Source organism: Meriones unguiculatus, chromosome 11 (genome assembly GCF_030254825.1).
Source record: "Meriones unguiculatus strain TT.TT164.6M chromosome 11, Bangor_MerUng_6.1, whole genome shotgun sequence".
NCBI classification, from domain to species: domain Eukaryota; kingdom Metazoa; phylum Chordata; class Mammalia; order Rodentia; family Muridae; genus Meriones; species Meriones unguiculatus.
The window spans coordinates 82,182,421-82,210,002 of record NC_083359.1 but is presented as its reverse complement, the minus strand read 5'-3'; the positions used below and the strand labels follow the sequence as shown (position 1 = coordinate 82,210,002).

General features: G+C 38.3%; 1 protein-coding gene across 1 annotated transcript in view; it reads right to left on the bottom strand.

Moving 5' to 3' along the window:
• The window catches only part of Rc3h1 (ring finger and CCCH-type domains 1), a 73,608-nt gene that overhangs the window by 19,325 nt on the left and 26,701 nt on the right, over positions 1 to 27,582 (bottom strand). The window contains exons 3-9 of the mRNA XM_021656754.2: positions 22,836 to 22,956; positions 20,870 to 21,109; positions 20,069 to 20,244; positions 14,189 to 14,389; positions 8,294 to 8,426; positions 3,466 to 3,584; positions 270 to 382 (exon numbers count right to left, since the gene is read on the bottom strand). Of these exons, the coding sequence (XP_021512429.1) occupies positions 270 to 382; positions 3,466 to 3,584; positions 8,294 to 8,426; positions 14,189 to 14,389; positions 20,069 to 20,244; positions 20,870 to 21,109; positions 22,836 to 22,956 (1,103 nt within the window). The remainder of the gene's footprint in view (positions 1 to 269; positions 383 to 3,465; positions 3,585 to 8,293; positions 8,427 to 14,188; positions 14,390 to 20,068; positions 20,245 to 20,869; positions 21,110 to 22,835; positions 22,957 to 27,582) is intronic.

The following is a 27,582-nucleotide window of genomic DNA, read 5'->3' as shown; positions in this document are numbered from 1 at the left end:
TTAAATTTATTTACCTTTATTTTATGTGTACTGGTGTTTTGTCTGCAGATATGTCTATCTGCAGAACTATCTGTGAGAGTGTCAGAACTTGGAGTTACAAACAGTTGTGAGCTATCAATGTGGGTACTGGGATTTGAACCTGGGTCCCCTAGAAGATTGGTCAGTGTACTTAACCAATGAGCCTTCTCTCCAACCCCTTTTTTGTATTTCTTAAAGCCAACAAATTATTCCTTATTCCAAAGCCTGTGTCTCATGGTTTTCATACTTACTTTTCCAGTTCTTCCTGCGAGTGTGCAAATGTACAGCTGGCCCCACGAGGGCATCCTCCCCTCTGCTTCATATCTCGACACATGTATGTTTTGTATTTGCTATGCTGTGGAGGCTAGGACCAAGATCAAAAACCAAACATAAAACAAAGCACACAGTAACAAATGTAAATTTTCTGTTTTCAGCTTATGACTCTAATAGCACAGAATTTAAGCTAATTCCCGTACTTACCTAAACTACCCAGAGCAAAAGTATTACATTTTAATTATTATTATTAGAGAGAGGTACGAGCAGCAGGGGAATGTGGTGAAAGTTCAGAGAATGATTCTGTGGAGTTGGTTCTTTGCTTATACTTTTACCTGGGTTACAGGTATTGAATGTATGTTGCCTAGCTTGCATAAAAGCTTTTGCCTGCTGAGAGATCTTACCAGATCCAAAATTAAAATTTAAAAGAGCTCTAAAAGGGGCTCAGAGTTAAGAACACTGGCTGCTCTTCCAGAAGACCTGGGTTCAATTTCCAGGGCCCATATGGCAGCTCATAACTATCTAGAACTCCAGGTCCAGGGAGTTAGACACCTTCTTCTGGCTTCCACAGGTACCAAGCACATTACATACATGCAGACAAAACACCTATGCACAATGTATAAAAAAAAAAAAAAAAAAAAAAAAGGCGTAGCCACTAAAGCAACACAACCCAAAGGTTGGAGCAGCTCTCTCTCAGACCACATCAGAGAAGTTTCTCAGTGCAGTGGAGGGGACTAACACAGAAACTCACAACTGTGCAGAGAACAGGTGACTATGAAGTGCTCAGTTATAAACAGGACATCTACATGTTATGCACGCATATCCACACGTGTGCGCGCGTGTACGTACACACGTACACACACACACACACACACACACACACACACACACACACTTTCACCAAGGCTTAGAGACCATCATGGAGGAGAGGTCTGGCAGAAAGACTGTAAAAGCCAAAGGTCAGGGAAGACAGAGCAAAACAGTGTCTTTTGAACGTGGCAAGACAAATACACTCAAAATGTCCAGCAGACGTGCGCTCACTTGCATAAGGGGAGTCAGTGAACATTCTGCCATGGAGTGGAAAGAGGCTCGTGAGCCCTCTCCTCCAAGTGAGGAGCTTTGAATAAACAGTTGATGGGTCGTGAAGGAAGAAGACTTAGGGTATGTTGACCATGCTCCAGTAGCTGGCCCCACCACACTCAGAAGTACATACAGAGTAAACTTATAGTTGATGGGTTATTAAATTTGAATTTAAAAAGAAAAAAACATTAAGTCAGAGGTGCAGGTGAGTCTGGAAAGAGTTAAAGAGAGGAGTTGGGCAATGAACATGATCAAAATAAATTGTATAAATTTCTCAAAAAAAAAAAAAGTGAAGTCCTCATTTTTTCTAACATTCAGGAATTCTCAAATATATGTGGCACTAAAACTTAATAATGAGCCAGAGATGCCTCAGTGAGTGGTTAAGAGTACTCATTGTTACTGTAGAGGACTAGGGTTCAGCTCAGTTCCCTGCATATATATGGTGACTTGCAGCCATTTGTAACTTGAGTTCCAGGGGAGCCAATGCCCTCTTCTGAGGGGGCCCCAGGACTGCACATGGTGCACACACACACCAAAAAAAAAAAAAAAAAAAAAATCAGTTTGTTCTTTTTTTCAATAAACTTCAAGGTTCTCTTTTCTTATATAGAGTTTTAAGACTTTAAAATGTATACATCAGACATGGTGGTACATACAAGTAGTCCCAGAATCTAGGGGTAGAGGCAGGAAAATCAAGGAATTAAAAATCTTTATCAACTATACAGTGAGCTCATGGCTGACTCCATCATAAGATTAAAAGCCATCTTATTACAAGGTCAAAATAAGTTCATTCCCATTTTCAAACACTTGGGTTTGACCATGTTTTGACACATTTCCTGGAATTCGGCCTTATGTCCTGATCTCCATGAGATGAAGATAAAAAATCATTGAAAACCCACTAGCCTTGCAGTTTGGGGGCTAATATAAATCCCAAATAATAAAACTGCCTGTGTTTGATGCTATTTTCCCAAACCTTGTTTTAAAGAGATAGATCTACCTGACAGAAAATAAACCCTTCATAATTTGACCAAAGAATCTGTGTAATGGTCTTTATGCCCATTCATATGTGAGGCAGAAAAAATAAAACAAAAAAGACCTTCAAAATGTATACAATTCTAATTATTTCTTTGGTGTTCATATAACATATAATTGTCTCCTAGCAAAAATCGCAAAATCTGGGTCAGCAGGACAGTTCAATGGTTGATGCTACCAAGCTTCCAGGACCAATAAACCCGACTTCTTACCTCCACATATACACGAATAAGTGTGAAAAAAATACTTATTTAAAATCGGAAGATGGTTTGGCACACTAGTGTAATAAACATTAATGAAAATCCTTAAATACTTACATAGAAAAACCATCTACAAAAATACAAAAAGTACTAGTGATACAACATTGGTACCAAAAAGTGACATTATCTAACTGAAATGTAATAGAAAATGAAGAGAGTAATTAGTTTTAAATGGAATAAGCTTTACCACCAAATCTGCTCTTCTCCATCAAATGTTGCTATATCTAATGTGAAATGACCCCAGAACAATCAATAAGAAAGAATGATTGTTGTCAAGCATGTGGCACAGGCCTTTAATCACGCCTGGTCTACAAAGTGAGGCCAGGACAGCCAGAACTGTTGCACAGAGAAACCTTATCTTGAAAACCAAAAAATAATTATTGTCAGATAAAATTACTTAAGCAAAACTAACACACTAACTGCTAGTCATGCTAACTTATAGTTTCTATAGTTAGGGTCCTTTTTTCAACAATTAAAACAGTATATGAATGGGTGTTTTGCCTGCATGTATGTCTGTGTACCAGTGCATGCTTGGTATCCACAAAGGCTGGAACAAGACATCTGATTTCCTTGGAACTGGAGTTATAGAAAGTTGTGAACCACTGTGTGAGTGCCAGGACTTGAACTGGGTTCCCTGGGAAAGCAGCCAGTTCTCTTAACAACTGAGCCTCTCTCCAGCCCCTATAGTCAGAATCTTAAAATATTCATATCATTATTATTTCGCTTTGTATCTGTATCTACAGTGGCCAGTTTCTAGGTATACCCAAAGTAGCTTATCTGAAGATTTCAAACATCAACCCCTTACCTGTTGTTGATCTGCTCCTTTTTTGCTGTGGTTCTGGATATAATCAACCAGCCCATGTACTACTGTACGTACAGCAACCAGGCCATTTTCTAGCTGTTCCCATGTTGGAGGAGGAGCATCTATAAAATTAAAAATTAAAAAACAAAACCTATAATCTTATTCAGTGTTTTATCCAATATTACACCAATGCAATCAAGTCAATTATTATGTGGCCTTCAGATACTTATTTCTCTGTTATGATTAGTGGTACCAACTTAAAAGGACCTAGAATCACCTGAGAGATGGGCCTCTGGCCGAGCTGTGGCAGATTATCTTGATTATGTTAACTTTTACAGAAAGACCCATCTTAACTGTGGCAGTCATCTGTTTCCTGATTATGAATGTGATATGTGAGCTGCTTCAAGCTTCCTCTGTCTTGACTTTGCTGCCATCATAGACTATCTATACCTTGAACTATGAGCTAAAATAACCCTTTCTTATTAAACTGCCCCCAACACACATACACATAATACACTAAAACATACTAAAAATACACAAAATGAAGTGAGAAGACATTTTCATAGATGAATTCTATATAAGACCACTGTTGATGGCATTTGAACTGGGTTTTAAAACACAGATGGCATTTCAACTCTAGGAAGGAGATTCAGGTTTGAAAATACAGGAAAGCCAACAGTCACACGAAAAGACCACTTTTGAATCACTAACACTATCTGGTGTATTATTTTTCTAGTTGCTGGAGAAGTAATGATAATCAAAACAAATTCCCCCATTATACTCAAGATTAAGAGCTAGACAATATGACAAATAAAAAAACGTAAGAGCACTTAGATAACGATGAACTGAAAAAACTGAGCAAAGAAAAGTGGAGCAAATATTTATCGACTATTTAGACAGGGATGGTCTCCTTGAAAATAAGAATGAGGGCTATAGTACAGTGGTACAGTGTTGACTAATAGGCTCCAAGGAACCTTAAACATAAAACTAGAGAGAAAACAAAAAACAAACAAACAAACAAACAAACAAACAAAAACGTTAAACATAGTTAAGGACCTGAAAGACAGGTTTCAATGTGTTCAGTAAAGCTTAAGTGGGAATGTTCCAGTGAGAGAGAAGAACAAGTGGAAAGGCCATGGTGTGAGAGTATGGCTGGCATGTTCCATGGTAATGGAAAACGAGACCATGATCATGGAAAAGACTTTAACTTTCACTCTAAGAAATGGAAATATATTGTAGAATTCCTAAGAAGAGAAGTATCAGCATGAAGAATTGAAATCCTGTGCAAAACAGACAGTTAGTTAGTCCATAGTCTACATGAAGAGATGAGACTTATGCAGAAAAAGTAATAGGAAGTCAATGGATTTTGAATGGACTTGATGGGGTATGGAAATCTGCTGATTAATTGTACATACATAATGAGAAAAAGAAGAGTGGATCTCTCTCTCAGGATGCTGGACCAACAAATGGAAGAATGGAGTGGCTCCTAGAAGAGCAGGGATTAAGATCCCACATTTAAATTGATGAAGTCTAAAATGTTTATCAGACATGCAAGAGAACATCTAGACACTGGGACAGGAACTGGATGGACACACACAAACACAGTGCTTGTTCTGGATTAGACAGAAAAAGATCGTCAACTAACACACATGCCATTATATTTTGTGCTACCAAAAAGGGGGGTGGGTACTTTTTACCTCTGTACAAAGTACAAATTTATTTCAGTTTTAGAAAAACAGGCAACCAACCAAACAAACAAACCACATGATGGCTCACAACCACCCTTAACTCCAATTCTAGGAAATCTAACACCCTCTTTTGACCTCCACAGATACCAGGCATGAAGATAATAGTCACACACACGCAAGCAAAACCTTAATGCACAGAAAATAAAAATAAATAAATAAATAGAAATAAATCTAAAACTGGGGCTGGAGAGATGGCTCAGAGGTTTAAGAGCACTGTCTGCTCTTCCAGAGGTTCTGAGTTAAATTCCCAGTAACCACGTGGTAGCTCACAACCATCTATGAAATCTGGTGCCCTCTTCTGGCATGCATGTATACATGCAGACAGAACATTGTATATATACCAAATAAATAAATCTTTAAAAGAAAAAATCCTAAAACTGCCAGGCACAATGGCACACAACTGTAATCCCAGCACTTGGGGAGGCAGAGGCAGGAGGATCTCTGTGAGTTCGAGGCCAGCCTGGTCTACCAAGTGAGTCCAGGACAGCCAGGGCTACAAAGACAAACCCTGTCTCAAAAACAAAAAGATTCGAAGAGTGACTAATCTCAGATACCCATAGGCACATCCTACATGTACAGACACACAGACACAGTCTCTCTCTCTCTCTCTCTCTCTCTCTCTCTCTCACACACACACACACACACACACACACACACACAATGGGGGAAAGAGATTTTGACAACTGTGCATGCATACACACAGTGAGCTGTGGATTCAGGTGACAGTGGAAATGGTGATCTTGACAAAATAAGTTTGGATGGAATGGTGGAGATAAATGACTCATCAGAGTGAATTTAAGATAGTGCTATTAGAGCCAGGTGGTAGTGGCACACCTCTTTGATCCCAGCACTTGGTAGGTAGATCTCTGTGAGTCTGAGGCCAGCCTGGTATACAGAGCTCCACAACAGCCATGGCTACAAAGAGAAACCCTGTCTCAAAAAACAAAACAACAACAGCAAAAATGTGCTGTTACCACTGGGTATATGGCCCAATGTAGAGCACTTGTCAAACAGTTTATCTGCTGTTATGGAAGAACAGAACATAATGGCATAGCAACAGGAGATATGTTAATATAGAGAAAGTACTGTGGCATTCCTTTATTTTTAATATCTGTCTATCTGAGACAGGGTCTCTCTTTGTAGCATTGGCTGCCCGGGACTTGCTTTGCAGTTTAATTTCCATTCATCCATTTATTCATTCTCTTTATAGCCTTGGCTGCCCTTCACAGGCTGCCCTTGAACTTACCGAGATCCACCTGTCTCTGACTCCTTGAGTATTGGGATTAAAGGTATGTACCGCCACTATCTGGTGGCATTTCTTATTTAATTGATCTGAATGCTAACTAACAATAATGTGGAAAATAATTGTTACACACACACACACACACACACACACACACACAAATGTAAAGATTTGATTTGATTAAGCCATTTTGGGAATTGACCTATAAACATGGAGTGATGATAAGTGAAAACACTCAGATAAAAGAAACACAGCTCAAAGATCAGGCATCAAAGATGAACTCACTTTGAAACACGGAACAGATGATATTGAGTATCACAAAGCATTTATTTGGGAAATGGGTCTGGAATGATGACACTAGCGTTGACAGAACTCTTTGGAAATCTACTCTATACAGAGGTAACACATGATGCTAAGAATCAAAGGAAACAGTTCCAAGGGCACAGATAGCACTGTTGTTGATGAGGTAGGGTGCAGGGATACAAATAAAAACAAAACAGAAGCTTTTTTGTATCAAAGAAGAGTTATCAGTAATTGCTGAAAAGCCAGGAAGTAATTTAAGGACTTAGAAATCATTTCTGGAAGTAATGAGTAGGAAACTATAGTGAATAGTATGTAGATTCAGCCCTGCATTAGCAGTATACTCAAGAGAATAGCAGCTAAAGTACTGTTCACATAACAGGTCACTGGGTATATTTCTAGGTCAAGGAGGACGAGAAAGAAATGGCCAAGTAAAGGTAAGAAAGAGAATCATTAATGGAACAAGGTATTATAAGAAGATGGAATAATGGAAGCACAACCAAAGAAAAGCTGAGAAAACTTGAATTGTGACAAAGATATGAAAAGGGTAAAATACAGCATGCTCTAACAGGAGAATTATGTCAGAGAGCTGTGTGTGTATGTATGTGTACGCGTGTGTGAACGAAGCAGTATAATATAAGTATTAAATGAATTTTAGTTTTAGTGTGTAGGCATAATGCTATTGTGCACTCCTTGTCTGGCCTCAGTGGGAGAGGATGTGCTTAGTTCAGTGACTTAATGTACCAGGGAGGGGTTGATACCAATGGGGGACCTCCCCATTCTCTGAAGAAAAGGACAGGGGAAAATAGGGGGGAGGAGCTTGTGACAGAGGGGACTGGGAGAAGAGGTGGGTTGCAATCAGGATGTGAAGTGACTTATCAATCAATCAAAAACAAACAAACAAACAAACAAACAAAAAGATTCAAATGCTGATTTCTGTGTCCCCGTATCTAGTTGGGACCCTTGTTCTGAGAATCTCCTGTTTCAATGTTGTGTAAACATCACTCCCCAACTGTTCCCTGACATGTCAATAAAGAGGCTTGACAGACAATGACTGAGCAGAGAAGAGTACAGGGCTGGCTTCCTGCCTGCCGGGGAGGGGGCAGGGGAGAGTGGAAATTCAGCCATAAGCAGAAGTTCAGGAGACATCATGAGAGAGCAGCTGAGAGTAGAGAAAGTAATAAAAAGCAAGTATCTCAGGGATTTCAGCTGGGAGGAAACCAGATTAGCTTAGAGGGTTTAAAATAAAGTAATATTGCTCAGTTTTTGTGCCATAAAGCTTCATAAATAAATATAGTAGTCCAGTCTCAATTATTTGGGTGCCAGCAGGGTTAAGAGAAAAACGGCAACACATTTTTAAAACAACAATCAATAGAGATAAACTAATGAGATTAAGAGGATATAATTTGGAGCAAAACCTAAATGTCTGGGAAAGCTACTTTGGGAAACTTTAGAAGAATGTAACAAAAAAGATAACTCAAGAATCACCAAGCAGTACTGAGGTACACATAAACAGCCCACTAACTTCTCTTGGCTTTACCTGGACTAGGGTCAATATTTGCTAGTAGCTCCAAATGGGGTCTTAGTCGGTTCAAGTTTGCTGGGTCTCCAGTCCGCTGGAGAGCAATTGTTAGCTCCTGAACACTCTGTGCAAAAGAGGCAGGGGTCTGCAACTTAAAAGAAAAAGATAAACATTAATTTCCTCAAAGATCAGATAACCCTTTTTAAACACAGTTTATTTACACCTTCATTTTTGCAGTTTATTAAATTTATTTTGTATCTATCCACCAACCTATGTTTTGGCCAGAATGAATTACCTGCCACCTCAACAAGATCTTTCTGTCTAGCCACAGCTTGGTTCACTGTGTATATGACTCCGTTCCTCTGCTATCACACACTTCAAAGGTGAGGCCTTTCTCCCAATATCACCATACTAGTAGGGTTCTCTGTAGTCTGTTGGTATAAATGTTATTGTGAAATGTATATAATTTACCCTTGTTCATTCACATGTTGATTCCTCTACCCACTATCTGGTTTCAATTGGACATCATATTTTGTGTAAACATGCTACCATTTGTTCTTTGTATAGCCAATAAAACAACCAGGCAGTGCTGAGCAATGGAGAGAATAGGGTGGGACATTCTCTCCTGGACCAGAGGGGAGAAAAAAAGAAGCAAGTGAGAGGAAAGGCTGGGAGTGAGATAGGAGAGGAGAGGACCCGGAATCACCAGGAGAGATGAACCATAGCTAAGATATGACTAAAAGCAAATATAATGTGGGAAATCTGAATGGGAGGAAGCTATGTAGGCTTAGAGGTTTAGGATGGAGTAATCATTGCCCAGTATTGTGCTCTAGGTTAACTAAATATATCCTAGTCTCTGTGTGGTGATTTGGGTATATAGCTGGTTTAGGAATAACCGCTGTTCAACTAAAAGATAAATCAATAATAAATATTAATAATCAACAACAGCAGTCCTTCCAAATACCTGAAATTACAAAGTATAATCTAGAGATGTCAAATAATAGTAAGAAAAATAGCACTGAATATTAAATGAGATCAAGTTCTTAAGACTAAATATCATGACACTAAATATATAAATTATATAAACTGAACTTCATATATTAAATAGTCTAAATAATATCCTGTTACAATTTGACTGGAGGACACAGAGAGGTCAAACTGGAACTGATGTGGAACCTTCCTCCTTCTTGGCTAGTTTTCATGGTGCTATACAGCTCTATATAGGCTTCTGGCAGAGACAAGTTAATAATGGTCTCACCCAGCAGTGGAAGCTGCATGCTAACTTGCCCAGGCAAGAGTTGCCATTAATGCAATGTGGGATGAAGGTTACTAGGGTAACCAAGAGGTTTAAAAACTGGAATACAAGCCTGCTCCACATCTGGCATTATAGCTTGTCAAAATCCCTTGGCCAAGATCACACACTATGGGTGAACCTACTCTTGTTTTATTAGATGGACACATCATCAAACTGCTTCAATATTTTTATTTCTACCTACATATCAATGCTTTTCTCAACCCTGTTTGGAAATACTTCTTTCTGCATAGGCAGCAGTTACTTCAGAGACTCCTAACTGGTCAAAGTTCTATAATAAATGACTCTTGAATATTCAGACCTAAACAGGACACCTCTATCACATCACCACTACCACCACCAAAACTCAGGGAATATCAAAGAAGGGAGTAAAGACTATAACAGCTGGAGGATGGAAGAAGCACTCTAAAATGTGTCTTCTAGACATGGCATTATTGTACATGACTCACAGCAACTATAGTTACCCACACAAAGACGAAGGCAGTCATCATCTATCATATCAGAGAGACTTATGAGGCTTACTGCTAGCTGAGAAGTTACTGGCAGCTGATGGCTACCAGGGAAGAAAGGGTTATTTTTCTTCAGAGATTTGCCCTGGTAGGTTGACCATGTTCCTGTTCCTGTGGACGGTCCCACACTCATGTGTTTATAGGTGTCACCAAGTGGACTTGATGGGTTATTGTGAAAAAACAAAAAGAATATGAAGCCAGAAGGAAGGCAGTATTTTGAGTGCGTGAGCAGAAAAAAGGAGAAAGGGTAGCTAGAGTAGACATGATCAAGATGAAATTGTCAAAGAATAAATGTTTTAATAATATTCTGTAAAAAAAAAAAAAAAAAAAAGAATCCTGGGGGCTGGAGAGATGGCTCAGAGGTTAAGAGCACTGGCTGCTCTTCCAGAGATCCTGAGTTCAATTCCCAGCAACCACATGGTGGCTCATACCATCAGTAATAAGATCTGGTGCCCTCTGCTGCCATCTGGCATTCAGGCACACATGCAGGCAGAACTCTGTATACGTAATAAATAAATCTTTCTTTTAAAAAAAAAAATATTCTGATTTAGTTTGGGATTCTTGGAGGTTGTATATTTCTCTGAAACTCAATGAGACATACTCTCACACAAACTCCCCTCTGTTGGCAATGTATATCTAATTTTCAGCTGGAAAAACACTGATTTTATAACAGTAACTATAAGTTCTTACTTGAAAACATTTAGCTTTTCAGCAGCTTAATACAGAGGGCAATTTTCCTCTCTCAAAAGGTCATTCTATAAAATATAACTGTTTTAAAAGCATACATTTTCTAAAAACAAAGAAATTAATATAACTACCATTAGAATCCTGACAGGGCCTTTATATTTTAGTATACTTATAATTTTAAAAATAAACTTAATCAGTATGCATATCTTAATCACTGTTTTGAATGTGAGCTCTGCATCTTCCTGAATGCGAGAAATGAGGCATGGACCACTATGCCCAGATTTAGATGTACATTCTTTATTCACTGCTGAGGCTAAATTCTTTCTTAGCAATTGGATATGCTAATGTATCTTCTTTGTGAATTGCTAACTCATGTTTCTTTTTCCATGTATTCATTAGGATTAATGATTTCCTTGTTATTTCTTATAAATTCTCAATTTCTGCTTTACAGTACAAGCTTAGCAATATTTGGTTATTTAAATTTAAATTACTTAAAAATTTCAGTTCAAAAGTTGCAAAAGATACAAGTGCTTTTTGAGAGATAGGGGGTGTATTTCAGAAGTAGAACTAACAGGCTTGAGGCCTTAGGTTTAATCTTCAGAACTGAGAAGAACAACACAAAGCAATGCTACCACAAAGATTCCTAAGAAACAAAAGCACCAAACAATCAAGTGCCTAATAGTCACTCAATAAAGTATCTCTTGTGATGGTGTACATTAAAAACATTCCCATTGTGACATTCTATCTCATATTGCCTGTATAATTACAAAAGACTTACACATGTTGCACACTTTACTTGTTTGTTTTAAAGGGTCTCTGGATATGAAACTCAACTGTGATGAGAGAAAACTACTGTAGAATACATACCTTAGTTACTGTATGAATTATTATCGCTCAACCCTAGAATCTATATAAAAAATGAACCAAATTTCTCTTCAGAGATAGAAAGCTCTTATGTTAAGATAATGTTACCAGTCAATGCCTATAATCCCAGTAGAGGCAGAGGCAGGCAGATCACTGTGAATTTGAGGCCAGCCTGGTATACAAAGTGAGTCCAGGATAGCCCAGGCTACACAAAGAAACCCTATCTCAAAAAAAAAAAAACAACAAAAAAAAAAACACAAAAGAACCTGATATTGTTACCAGGGTTTCACTAAATTAAAACCAATTAGTTGAACAGCTATAGGTATCAGCTTTTGTTCTAACCTAGGAGCTGCCAGTAATTTAGTTAAAGATTGTGATGGCTATTCTTGGTTGTCTAATTGAGTACATCTGGAATTAATTAAAACAAACAAACAAAAAAAAGTGGATGACACACCTGTGAGGGATTTTTGCTTAATTTAAAGTAGGAAGATCTACTTCTAATTTGGATCTTTGAGGAGGGAAGGCCCACCTCCAATCTGGATCATCCTGCTCTTGGTAGCCTATATAAGAACGTGGAAGAAGGAAGTTTTTGTTCTTACCTTGACAAGAAATTTTTTCCTTCACTGACATTAGAACTGACTTAAGAATTCCAGTATATACTTAAGACCAGCTGAGATAGCCAGCCTTGTAGACTGAGCAATTACTGGATTCTTGAGACTTTCCGTTCACAGCTAGCCTATAAGTCATTCTAATAAATCCCCTTTCTATATATATATATAGAGAGAGAGAGAAACGTAACTATGTCCTGTTACTCTAGAGAATCCCGACTAATACAAAGGTAGTCAAGGAACAGCTGCAAACAGTTATAGACCAAACAGAAAAACAAAATAAAACTCATGTTTCAACAATCTATCAGTTATTCAAAATGTCATGTTTGGGGACAAAGAAAGAAAGACTAGTATGGTAAAAGATTTAATGATTAAAGCCAGCATACCAAGGTTCAAATGACCTTTTTCATTCATAATTGTGGAAATCTGAATAGAAACGACCCCCACAGGCTCGTGTCTGAATGCTTAGTCATTAGGGAATGGTGCTACATGAAAGGGATTAGGAGGTATAGCCTTGTTGGAAGAAGTGTGTCACTGGGGGTGGGCTTTGTAGCTTCAGTATGCCAAGCCAGGCCCAATGGCTCTCTCTTCCTGTTACCCATAGATCTAGATGTAAAATTCTAAGCTATATGTCTGCCTCCCTAAGGATAATAAAATAACCCTCTCAAACTGTAAGTAAGCCCCCAATTAAATGCTTTCCTTTATAAGAGTTACCATGGTCATGGTGTCTCTTCAAAGGAATAGAATACTAAGACAACAACTTAGGTGATTTGCAAAGTGTACAAATTTCTCTGATTCTGTACAGAAGGAATAATATAAGGTTGCTTAAAGGAAGTGAATTACTTAAGATCATCCCATTTAGTAAATGTTAAATATTTTAAAAATACTCTTAGATTTTGACCCTATCTGTAAATTAAATGTAATATAGAGTAAGCAGTCATTTCTGAAATTATAAGCATTTAAGAAAATAGCAAAAACTAAATATTATTTAACATATTACAGTGTTTTAAGACTTTCTGTCCCACCTTCATATATTTTAGGTTGGTATGTATCAATAGTTAGAACACCACTCCAGTTGTAAGAGAAATACATATTTCTGTGTTAGATAGAAATCATAGAGATAGACCTAACAGTCACATCTACTGTAGTGGTCTTTACATCAAAACAGTCAGTCAGGCAGTGGTGGCACACCTTTAATCTAAGTACTTGGGAAGCAGAGGGAGATGGATCTCTTGTGAGTTCAAAGCCATCATGGACTACAGAGTGAGTTCCAGGACATCCAGGGTTACAACAGAGAAACACTGTCCCGAAAAACAAACAAAAAACCTCCTAAACCCCCAAACCACAGCGAATAAAATAGAAACAGGGTTACTGAAAAGTTCATCAAACTCACCATGAGAGGTTATAACTTTCGTATATGTAAAATTATTCTGAGTGAGATCACGAAGCCTCAAGGTATGCATCTAACATGTCATTCATTAGAAGGCCATTACATAAGATTAAAGGGCATTTGGAAACAGGGTTTAGGGGCTGGAGAGATAGCTCAGTAGTTTAAAAGTACTGGCTGCTCTCCCAGACATGGCTCAATTCCGAGCATTCACGTGGGGTAGTTCACAACTATCTGTAACTCCAGTTCCAGGAAATCACAAGCTCTCTGGCTTCTTCAGGCCATAGGTAAAGGAGGAGAGGTGATGACAAGGAACATGGGGAGCACTGGTTGAAACACTGTAACACTAACCCAATGTTTACAGAGTCAGTGTCATTCTGAGAAGACTAGCTACAATAAAATACCTAGCCATACTGAATCTCATTTACAGAAGCCAGACACGCACTATTTATGTTAATATTCACTTGTTGAATAAAATAATTACAAAATAATAAATTATCAAGACTCCAAAATTGTTGATAAAGTAAGAGACAATAAAGAGCCTACCTTGTCAATAATGGATTGCATATGAGATTTGTGAGACTGGTCTCCATAAAGCAAAGAGGACCACTGGTCTGGTGCAATCCTTAAGCCTGCTTCCATAGCGATTTGTACTATCTGGGAGTCATGTTCTCGTCGCAGAGCTTCATAAGTCCTAAATTCTTCTTTCAGCTGCATCAAAGAAGAGTCTTCATCACGTTTGGTGACCTAGAAAGACACACAAGCCTCATACTTTATCACATGTAGAGAAAAAAAAAAGATAACTTAAAAATAGAGTTTATTTTGTGTGTCTTGATTTGATGTGCACCAGATCTAGCACCAACCATACACAGAAGACAACTCCCAGGAATCAGTTCTTTTCTTCCACCATGTGGGTCCTAAGACCACCATTGAGCCATCTCACCAGCCTAGCAATGGAATACACCATCCTGTCTGGAAAACATCTCCCATTATAGATGTCAATATCTTATCTTTTTTATTTTAAAGACAGGGTCTCACTATATAGCTATGGCTGGCCTGAAACTCAAGAGATCTGCCTACCTCTGACCCCAGGCCCTCCAGCCCAGGCCTAAGAGAGGGGATAAAAGATGTGTACCACCACACCCAGCCATAGATGTCAAAATCTTCTTACAAAGAATGATACACGAGGGTAAAAAATTCAGACAGTATAGAATTTATCAGATACATGTGAGAACATATGCATTTTTAGAACAGAGAAAATATTTAATGAACGTAATTATTTAAAAAAACAGTATGCGTTTCTTCTTCATAAATATAGATTGTGACTCTAGGACTTGCCTAGCATTAAGTTATCTGATACTAATAACTAAAGAGCTTCTAATAAGTGTGATTTTAAATATGACTAATTTGAACTTATCTTAATTTCTCCATGGAGTTTTGTGAAACAGAACACCACCAAAAAGTATAGAGCATGAGATGCTGGACTGTAATAATAACAACAATATCTTTTAATAATAAGCCTTGCAGCTGGGTGTGGTAGTACTCACCTGCAATCTTAATACTGAGGGCGTGGAGGCAGGATATCAGAAATTCCAGCCTTGCCAAATAACAAGTTCAAGATCAGGGAGGGCTATAAAACTGTTTCAAACACAAACAACAATAAAAACAACCCTGCTTTTTGTTTGTTCTTTTAAAAGCACTTTTTAAAGGCAGGGAGGGAGCTGGAGTGGTGGCTCAGGTGGTGAAGTACTTGCCTTACAAGCACGAGGATCTGAGCGCAGAGACCCAGTACCAACTAAACAGAGGGTGGGGGCCTTGGATGTCTTTAGTCTCATGTCTATAAAGAGCACTGAGGTGACATAAATGAAATTCCTTCAGCTTGTACCCAGCTACTTGAATCAGTAAGCCCCAGGTTCAGCGAAACACCTACAGAAATTAGATCGCCACTGGGGAAGACACCTCCGTGTGTTATCTGCATGCCACACACACATTAAAAAAAAATTTTTTTTAATGCTAACTTTATCGAATACTTGGTATGTGTTAGCTGGTATGTTATATTACCTGATTAAAGCATTATTATTACTATACTAACTCACTTTAATTCTTGGAGCACATCTGATATACATGCAGTTATTATCCCAGTAACTTATTGAGTCAAACTGGACTGAATAAGGCCAAAGCTTTAAAAATTTAAAATAATTCCAGCCTAGAATCACCAGTTCCCTAAGACATTTTAAAACATATTTGGAGGTTGGAGCTGTAGCTCATGGCAGAGTGGTTAATTCCCCATACTGCCAAAAACAAAACTGTATTGTGTTAACGTTTTATTCCCATAAGAACCCATATCATTATAATAGAAAATTCCCATGTTTAAACTTTCTACCTGGAGCTGGAGCACTGACTCTTCTTCCAGAGGAACTGGGTTCAATTCCCAGCACCCACATGGCAGCTCACAACTGTCTTTAACTCCAAGATCTAACACCCTCACACAGACATACATGTAGGTAAAACACTAAAGCACATAAAATAAAAATAAATAAAATTTAAACTTTCTACTTAAAAACACTTCAAGCTATTTTAGTAAGAAATTACAGATCACACTTAAAAGATTTAAAAATGTATTCCTTTTTATTTTTTCTAAAGTAATACTGGGTTTTATTAAGCAAAAAGTATACAATCTCAGAGAAAGAATCAAGTATGGGTGTTAAAAGAAACTGTCATTTCATCTTTATAACACAGTATGGTCTAACTAAACCTTTCATTATGAAGTCAGGTGAACAAACACAAAATCAAGTACTGTGACAGAAAAACAACTATACTTTGCCATTTTCCAAAGACAAATAAACAAGTACATGAATGAAAATACTTCCTCAACATAACCCTCTTTAGAAGGTAGAATAGGCTTTCTACATGGTACAATGGCTCTCTGAATGTTTAATTTTGGGGTTGTGGATGCTCTGGATTGAACCAAGAGCCTTGGAAATACTATGAGCACTCTGTCACTGAGCTGTATATATCCCCAACACCTTCATCACCCTAACAACAATCAAGAACAATCAAGAGATCTCACATCCAAATACACAAGGCGTAGAATACTGAGAGGTCAAACAGGCCAACAACACAGCTCAGCAGGTTAAGGCATGAGCTGCATAAGCCAGACAATCTAAATTCAATCCACAGAACCCACATAAAAGTGGAAGGAGAGAACCAAGTCCACAAAATTGTTTGTGACTGTCACATTTGTGTCATGATATGGATGTGCCTACACACACCCATGCACAACACACATCCATGTGTGTGCACACGCACACGGATGTATAAACACACGCACGAGGGCATGAACATGTGGGCAAGGGCACTAGCAATAAATTTTTAATTATATATTTTTAAAAGTTTAGGAGCTGGAGAACTGGCTCAGAGGGTAAGAGCAGTTGCTAGTCTTTTGGAGAAACCAGGTTTGGTTCCCAGCATCCTTGTTAGGTGGCTTACAAATGCCTGTAACTGCAGCTTCAGGGAATATGAGACACATATGGCATTCAATCACATATACAAATAAAAGTAATAACTAAACAAAATGACCAATGAATAATTTAAATTACAATTGAATTTTAATTTTTTTTCCAGGATCAGCAATATGGGTCAGTGGATAAAAAGATGCTATTGCCAAGCCTGATGACTTGAGCTCAATTTCTGGGATCTACATGGGGAAAGGAGAGAACCAACACCCACAAGCTGTCCTCTGACTTCCAAATGCACAGTGACACATGCATAACCATCTACCTTTGAATCATCACATTATACAAAATAAATAAAATTTAAGTATATATATATATATATAGGTATAAATACATAATTTTATACCTAGACACAGTGGAATTTATATATATATATATAGGTATAAATATATAAATTTATATATATATATAGGTATAAATACATAATTTTATACCTAGACACAGTGGAATTTAACTATAACTAAGGCAGAAATATTGCTGAGTTATCTATTTCAACCAAACTATACAGTAAGTCTGTCTCAAAAAACAACAGCAAAACAAAATTCCATTTAACAGCTTGTTAATGTTTTATTGGTTGACTGCGACACCAGGAACCCCTCCAGAGCATCGCGCGCTAGGAGAAGACCCCACTTCAGAAAGTCTTATAATTTGCATCTGACTGTTTTTGCTAGTAGAGAACATGTAAAATGGAAAGCACACAGACACTCTGGAATATATTCAAATTGTATTCAGTGAAGAGTTATATTTCGATGTCCATCCCGTTTGCCTTTCTGAATGAAGATTGAGCATTTTACCGTTCTTGATTACTTACTCCTTCTTGATTAGCTTCCTTAGGTGTACAGATTTTAGTATGATTATCCTATATTATATGTCTAATATCCACTTATGAGTGAGTATATACCATGCGTGTCTTTCTGCTTCTAGTATACCTCACTTAGGACGATCTTCTCTAGTTCCCATCATTTGCCTGCAAATTTTATGATTTCCTTGTTTTTAATTACTGAGTAGTATTCCACTGTGTAAATGTATCACAATTTCTGCATCCATTCCTCAACTGAGAGACATCTGGGTTTTTTTCCAGCTTCTGGCTATTACAAACAAAGCTCCTACAAACATTAGTGAGCAAATGTCCTTGTATACTTGAGCATCAGAAAGGCAAATGGGATGGACAGAGGAAGAGGGAGAAAACAGGGAACAGGACAGGAGCCTACCACAGAGGGCCTCTGAAAGACTCTACCCTGCAGTGTATCAAAGCAGATACGGAGAATCATAGCCAAACTTTGGGCAGAGTGCAGGGAATCTTATGAAAGAAGGGGGAGGGGGAGATAGAAACACCTGGAGGGGATAGGAGCTCCAAAAGGAGAACAACAGAACCAAAAAATCTAGGCACAGGGGTCTTTCCTGAGACTGATATTCCAGCCAAGGACCATTCATGGATATAACCTAGAACCCCTACACAGTGTCCATAGCAGCTCAGTGTCCAGCTGGTTTCTCTAGAAAGGGAAACAGAGACTGTCTCTGCCTTGAACTCAGTAGCTAGCTCTTTGATCATCTCTCCTTGAAGAGGGAGCACCCTTACCAGGCCACAGAGGAAGACAATGCAGCCAGTCCTAATAAGGGTCAAATGGAAGGGGAGGAGGACCTCCCCTATCAGTGTACTGGGGGAAGGGCATAGGAGAAGAGGGGAAGGGAGGGTGGGATTGGGAGGGGATGAGAGAGGGGGACACAGCTAGGATACGAAGTGAGTAAATTATAACTAATAAAAAAAAAAAGAATTATATTATTCTTTTTAACCATCACAATAAATGTGAAAAATCTATATTTAGAAACACTGAACTGGAGAGAGTAATTTTGGTTACAAGTCCATATGAAAAGCTGAGACCCCTTTTCAGTACAGTATCAGTTGAATTATAGTGATTTCAGGAATGGATTTCTTTATAGCTAGCAGGACTAGCAGATTACAGGCTACATCAGAAGAAAGAACATTTTATTTTAAGACGACAGGAAATAAATCAGGATGAACAAAAAGTGACACCTGGTGAGTATCAGTGTTTGGGGCAGTCAAGATTCAACTTGGAATACAAGAGAGTATGTTCACAATTATCATTTACACCAAAGCCAAATGGTATGTCTGGGACTGTACAAGTACAATTACATAAGGAAAGAACTCTTAAAAACCTTATTCCTGCTTCAGTGACTCTATTTGGACCAATTTTGCTTAAGGTCTTGGTGGGTGTGCTGGCAGTTTTTTGTCAACTAGATTCAAGACAGTCATTCTGGAAGATGGAACTTCAATTGGGAGAATGCTCCCAGTAGACTGGTGTGTAGGCAAGCCTGTGGTACACTTCCTTGATTAAGAATTAATGTGAGAGGGCCCAGCTCACTGTAGGCAGTGTCACCCCCAGGCTGGTGGTCTTCGGACTTTAAGGTATCAGGCTGAGTAAACTCCTCTATGGACTCTGCTTCAACTCCTACCTTGAATTCCTTTAAGGATGCATTGCTGTGGAATTATATTCAAAATAAACCCTTTCTTACCCAAGTTGCTTTGGGCCTTTGGGCCGTGGTGTTTTATGATAGCAACAGAAACCCTAAGCAGAAATCCTAACTAAGGCAATGGGAAATAACAGATGTTTAATCTATCATGTAAATCTCAGGGTTGAAACTATATTTCAGTAACAGAGTACTTGTCTAACATGTGCAAGGTTCAATCTCCACCAGTGCAAACAGACAAACCAAACAATCCAAACCCAACAATACAACAGGATTTAAATAGAATATTCCACCATCTGCCTTCTTTAAAACGGAAAAATGCTGGTATTTTTTGAAAAGTACAGGCAATTTTATTAATGTTCAAGTTTAATGTTAAGTTTGGAGAAAGGGCAATGCTTCAAGTTGGAGTTTAGGTTCATACCTTGAAGCAGGAGGCTCTGTAGAGGAGCTGAACAACATGTCCAATACTGGTTTTCGATGCTTGAGGAAAACGTGGCTCTAGTCTTTGTACCACAAAGAGAACCAACACTTTCCGTGACAACGCAGAACCATCTTCCAAGGCCAGCAAGACTAGCTTCAGAGCTTCTTCCTGCATTGCTAGGAAAAATGGTACAATCAAAATGTACTTGGAGCAAAGGTGACATAAGTCCACTATCTGAAGAGCGACATAATACCATGGCATTAACAAGCAATACAGTAAGGACGGTAGTGCACATCTTTACTCCAGCACTCTGAACTGGCGCTGAACTCCAGCCTGGCCTACAGAGTGAGTTCCAGAACAGACAACAGACAGGGTTACACAGTAAAACCCTGTCTCAAAAATCAAAACAAAACAAAAAAACAAACAACAACAACAACAACAAAAACCCAAACCACCGACAACCCAAACAATAAAAACCCAAACAATACTATGCATTTAGAACTATGTTTTTAAGCCATGCTTATGGGAAATTCTGCCTTATATAAGAAGATAAGTGATTAATATAGAAAAAAACATTTCAATGAATAACAATAAAATAAACTTTTATTATCAATATAAAAATCTGAATTTTCTGAAAAATTAACACCAAGCCAGAACTGTCAAACTGAATGGTGCTTGAAACAAAAATATAACAAAAGATGAGGATCTGTACATTACTTAAGTTTTTTACCCTATATTTTAAGAATACTTAGCAAGGGGAATGAGCAGACAAAAATCAACAAACAAATTTTAATTACATACCTGGTCCAAGGAACTGGCATCCCCTAGCTCTGACTGCTGCCCAGAGATTAGAGGAGAGTTGCTGAGGATTCTGGTGCTGGAGAATGAGCTCTGTAACTGTGCGCTCACCTAAAGATCGAGCAGCCCTCATAGCACGTATCCTGCCTTCTTCTTCCACTAGCTGGCAGTGGACCAGAGTCACAAGCTTCCTCTGCATTGGACGACTCAGAACACTCTGAGTAGTGCTATTCAGACCTACTCCTGTAGAGAACAAAGAAGCTATTTCTAGGTTTACAACACAACATTATAATCCAGGAGCACTTCCTTTGGAGTGGTTGATTTGTGGGCTAGTTCCCAGTCCTATTATTGGTGGCACACCCCTTTAATCTCAGCACTTGGGAGGCAGAGGCAGGCAGATCTCTGTGAGTTCAAGGCAGGCGTGGTCTACAGAGTGAGTTCCAGGGCAGTCAGATCTACATAGAGAAACCCTACCATGAAACACCAAAACAAGCAAATAAATAAAACTATATAAGACTAGCACTTAAAAATAAATACCCTCCACACCCCCACCCCACCCCCAGTGAGGAACAGCCTTGCTAGGTCACAGAGGAGGACATGGCAGTTAGTCCTGAAGATACCTGATAAGCTAGGGTCAGATGGAAGGGAAGGAGGACCTCCCCTAACAGTGGACTTGGAAAGGGCCAGAGAGGAGATGAGGGAGGAAAGGTGGGGTAAAAACAAAGCTGTCTAAAGATGAAAGTCCGAGCCGGATGTGGTGGCTCAAGCTTTTAATCCCAGCACTTGGGGAAGCAGAGGCAGATCTCTGTAGAGGCCAGCCTGGTCTACAAAAAGAGTCTAGGACAGCCAAGGCTACACAGAGAAACTCTGTCTCAAAAAACCAAACACCAAAATAAAAACACAAAAACAAAAAACTTCTAAATTACTATTGTATACAGTCATTTTTACAGTCATTTATATTTTATCTCTTCATTTGTTTGTTTTTCAAGACAGGGTTTCTCTGTGTAACAGCCCTGGCTATCCTGGACTTGCTTTGTAGGCCTCAAACTCAAAGAGATCCACCTGCCTCTACCTCCCAGTCATTCATATTTCTTTTTTTTAATTTATTTATTTTTATTAATTACAGTTTATTCACTTTGTATCCCCCCCATAAGGCCCTCCCTCTTCCCCTCTTGGTCCCATCCTCCCTCCCCCTTCTTCACACATGCCCTTCCCCAAGTCCACTGATAGGGGAGGTCCTTTTCTCCTTCCTTCTGATCTTAGTTTATCAGATCACATCAGGAGTGGTTGCAATGTCATCTTCTGTGGCCTGGTAAGGCTGCTCTCCCCTCATGGGGAGGTGATAAAAAAACAGGCCAATCAGATTATGTCAGAGGCAGTCCCTCTTCCCATTATTATGTAACCCATTTGGACACTAAGATGCCATGGACTACATTTGTGCAGGGGTTCTAGGTTATCTCCATACCTGGTACTTGGTTGGAGTATGAGTCTCTGGGAAGACCCCTGTGTTCAAATTTTCTGGTTCTGTTGCTCTCCTTGTGGGGTTCCTGTCCTCTCCAGATCTTACTATCTCCCACTTCTTACATAAGATTCCCTGACATTCATATTTCTAATGCCACATAAACTCTGGATTTAGTACTACTTTATTTGTTGTGGTTTATAATAGTATTTAGCATGAAGAAGGTTTGGTTTACAATGAATAAATAAATTTCATTAGCCTTGAGTAGGGCTGCAGTATAGATAGCTCAGTGACAGAATGCTTGCCTAACACTGAAAACTAAGTGGGGGAGAGTGGAAAAGAAGAGGGCATGAGAATCCCAGCACTTGAGAAGCAGAGGTAGATGAATCTTTGTGAATGTGGCCAGCCTGGTCTACATAGAGTTCCAGGCCAACCAGGGCAACATAGTGAAACCCTGTCTCAACAAAGAAACAGTTGTTTGTTTAGCATGGGTTTTATAATTACATTTACCTCTAGCACTGCTAAGTGGCTTCAGGTACAATGCTAATTCTTCTACGCATTTCTTGGCTTCCTCATAATGCTTTGTATCTTCAACCCCACTACACAAAGTAATGGGCTGTTGCTCAGGGATCTAGAGACCAAAAGAAAAGTTTTGAGTGTTTCATTAATTTATTAAACATTTTATTGAGTACAATTTATCCACTGATATTCCTGGTGCTTGCAACATTAAAACTACTAAATTTGCTAAATGCTTTAAAAAAATTTTATATATTTATATACACTTTTATATATACACACACATATATAAAACATATATTTTATAACATCCACTTTTATTTCCATAACAGCCTTATTAAAAAGAGAATTCAAATACCATTTAATACTAGATAGCTTATACAATTCAATGATCTGTAGTATTAGTAAATTTACACTTGACTAACAATAACAACAAAGCTGAAAAATATTTCCTCACCCCCCCCAAAGAAATCTCAAACCTTCCCCCACCCCCCGAGACAGAGTCTCAAGTACACAGCCCTGGCTGACCTAGAACTTGCTGTGTAGACCGTGCTGGCTGTCTGCCTTTGAAATACTGGGATTAAAGATGTGTACCACCACATATAACAACATCATATTTTCAAGGGTCAACCAAGTTATGGTATGTACCCATTCTTTCTTTTTGGGGGGATGGTGGACCAGAGGAAAACCTCAGTGGTCATTTCTTATACACCTAGAGATAGGGTTTTCCACTGGTTTAGAATTTACCAAGTAGGCTAGGCTGGGTTTCCAATAAATCCCAAGGATCTTCAGCCTTGACATTATAAGTGTCACCATACTCATATCTTTTTTATAACATTTACTTAATGTTTATTGTTGTTTTGTCTTTATATATGTCTACATACCATATGCACGAGTTACAGATGGTTGTGAGCTGCCATGTGGGTGCTGGGAATCAAGCCTGGGTCCCTTGGAATATCAGTCAGAGCTTTTAACCACTAAGTCATCGCTCTAGCCTCCCACTTCTATTTGAATTTTGGGAATTAAATTCAAGATTCTATGCTTGCAAGGAAAGTGCTTTACCAATTGAACTATTTCCTCAGTCCTCAAGAGCTTGTTCTCTCTGCTTAAACAATAATAAAAGTGTATATGTATATAAGAAATGTTTTGAGACTTGCTAGATGTGTATGTACTTAATCCTTTGACAACTCAACCTGATTTTAAAAATGGCATAGAGGATTAAGAGTTTAGAATCTTCAATGAAAGAGAATGAAAAATGCTTGAACTGAAACATGCAGTTGGCAAAAAGCAAAGCTTTTTTTCAGCATTGTAGACAACACCAAAGCTAAGTATTTTGGATTAAGCTGTACATAATTTAAACATTTAAAGCTTTATTATAAAGAACTTGTAAACAAGCATCACACATTGAAATGAACAGGTTAATTGTTTAAAGTCTTAAACTTCCTTATGTGTATGGGATCGCTAGTAAGCATGCATGCCAGATGACAGCACTGGATCCCCTGTACCTGTATTTACTGGTTATTGTGAGCAGCACTGCCAGATGTGAGAGCTGAGAACTCAGGTCAGCAGCAAGCATTTGTAACTACTCAACTATCTTTTCCAGTCCCTAATCTGTAAAATTCGATGGATTGCCTCCAGGCCTTTGTTTTTCAAGAAGCTTGTGTATGTGTGGTGTATGGTACCAGGTAGGAGGAAAGAATTTAATAATTTAAGGGGTAGGGATATTTTTTTGTGCCACTGGAGAGAGCTTATACAACAAAGAAATAGAACAGCCAACTGGAAGCTGTGCGGGAATATATACCTCAATCTGTCATACAAATCAGTATTTTCTAAGAAAAACCTGTGTTTTCAGGGTCAAATGTATTATTCAAATATAAATGCAAGCTCAAGATTTAGTAGTTTGAGTTAAAACATCTATACCTGGAAAATTTTTCAGATAAGGTTGAGGCCTAGGAAATGTTCTTCCATTCAACTACAATACCCTCTGGGAGGACGTTCTGATGAGAACATCTATCAGTATAAACACATTTAAGATATCCTGGCATGAAAGATTCAGATTCTAGAGCTCAGTGGCTTTGGTGGAAAAGATGTCATTTTGTCTATGCTTTTCCTGCTAAGTGCCTTCTTGAGATGGTATTATGAGTTCCCCTTGACTCTTCACATTTCCCATTATTAATATACATATTAACAATCCTTGAATATCTAGTCATGTGTATGTTAATTTAAAGAAATTACTGGTATGCTAGACTTTGTCACTGTATTTTTTTTTTCAGGTCTATTTGTTTTGTTTTTGAGACAGAGTCTCAAAACATCCAGAGTTCTGGATGTCCTAGAACTCACTATGTAGACCAGGCTGGTCTCAAACTTGTGGAGATCTGCCTGCCTCTGCCTCCCAAATTGTCTTTGGCTCTTAAAATCAATTTGAGGGCTAGGATGTGGCTCAGCAGAGTGTTTCTTCATATGTAAAAAGCCCTGAATAGCACCACAAAACCCAGTTGTGGCAGCACATGCCTGTAATCAGGAGGTCAAGGTCATACTTGGTTACCCAATGAGTTTACACCAGTCTGGAATACATAAAATCCTGTTTTAAGAAACAAATATTCTTGGGAGGGAATGAAAGAGGGGGCTACAAATGGGATACAAAGTGAATAAACTGTAATTAATATAAAAAATAAAAAGTTAATTAAAAAAAGAAGCAAATATTTGTTTTGTTTTTTACATAAATTTGTGAGGATTTAGGAAATTTCTGCAAATGCACAGTATTCTGTGGAACAGCCTGCACAGTGAGTCAGCTCCCATGTTAGGATATTTGTAATCTGACACTTTTCCAAACTGCAGTGACATCCCTCTGCAGCTCTCCCTTGTAAAACCATCTGCTATAGTTACAGGGTTTTGTGTATTTTCCATTTTCTTTCTTTTTTTTTTTTTTTTCTTTTTGATTTTGGAGATAGCCGAGACAAGTTTTCTCTGTGTAGAGAGCTGGCTGTCCTGGACTCACCTTGTAGACCAGGCTGGTTTTGAACTCACAGAGATGGGCCTGCCTCTGCCTCCCGAGTACTAGAATTAACAGTGTGTGCTACCATGCCCAACCCATTTTTATTTTCTAGAGCCTACCAGTTTGCACTCGCCCTAGCATGCGCAAGAACCTTGCACTTTCAGGTCCATGACCACTACCAGTCAGACACTGGTTTGTGTCAAACTGAGAAGCTTAAAATAACAACAACAAAACCCTATTATCTAAGCCAGCATTTTTCTGATTACCAGTTAGAGGAAATATTTTTTCCTGGTTAAAAAACAAAGCAAAACAAAAAACAAATTTTTAAAAGCATTTAAATTTCAGAAAAATGGCAAAGACAGCTCAGAGAATTCTTATCACCACACAGCTCATTCTCACTGTATGAGAATGTTCTGTTGGTAGGATACATTTACAGACATTAATATGCCAATGTTAATACACTATCGTTTATGGCTTAAAATCTGGATTTTATTCAGAATGCCTTACCTTTGCCTCTTAGCCTTCCTGTGTTCCAGAATCTCATCCAGACACCTAACTTATTACTTTTTGTTAAATTCTAGAAGTTGTGACACTTTTCTAGTACTTCCTATATTTTGATGATTTTCAATTTTCTGGAGTGCTGGTGATGAATGTAGTATACTGACTTTTGACAAGATCTCATTTTTCTCATAAGGTGACTGAATTTATTTATTTTTTACAGTAAGTACACAGGAAAATAATGCCTTTGTCACCATAGCATTACAGCCAAAGATCCACTATCAGTGATTTATTTCTGTTCATATTAATCCAGTTCACCTTGATGAGACAGCATTTGCTGAATTTCTTTAACATAAATATTTATATTTGATTTAGCTACTCAAAGCTACTCTTTAACTGTAGCAAATACATGTATTATTTAAATGAACAAGTGACAAAGCCAGAGGTTATATATATTTTCAGAGCTGTGATAAAGTTTAAAGATGTAATCTGACATAGCTCAAAGGCTGAAGGTGCTTACCACCCACCGACTCTGAAAACCCGAGCTCCAGGACCCACAAAATGGAAGGAGAAAGCCAAATCTTTGCCTGTCCTCCATGTCCCCCCGTCTCACAACAAGAAATAATAAACAAAAATATAATTTTTTAAAAGAGGTATAATTTAAAAGAAAACATACTTAAAAACAAAACCATAAGAATCATTCACCACAATAGTAGTCAACTGAAAATTTTATTTTGGGGTAATTTTACATTTACAGGTTAAGAGTTTCTAACTTATTTTTCCATCTCGAATGGAAAAATAGTTTTCTTTCCATTTTTAAAATACGTGATCAGAATTTATTGGTATGGCTGTTCCTTGAAGGTCTGTTTTCGGAGTCTTTATCATGGTCTGAGTCTTGTGTTTTTGTTTTTTTTGTGTTTTGTGTGTGTGTGTGTTGGTTTGGTTTTTCAAGACAGGGTTTCTCTGTATAGCCTTGGCTGTCTTGGACTCACTTTGTAGACCTGGCTGGCCTCAAACTCACAGAGTTCTGCCTGCCTCTGCCTCCCTGAGTGCTAGGATTAAAGGCATGCCCCAACATGCCTGGCTTTCCTTCCTTCTTTCTTTTTTTGGTCATCTCTTAACATGTTTTCTGTATTCATGAATATGCTACACAAATATTTAAGGAAGGTCTATGCAGCTCTTACTGATACTTTAGATAAGAGTTACTGTGGTTTTATCAAAATGGAGGTTACACGGTCAATCCACTTT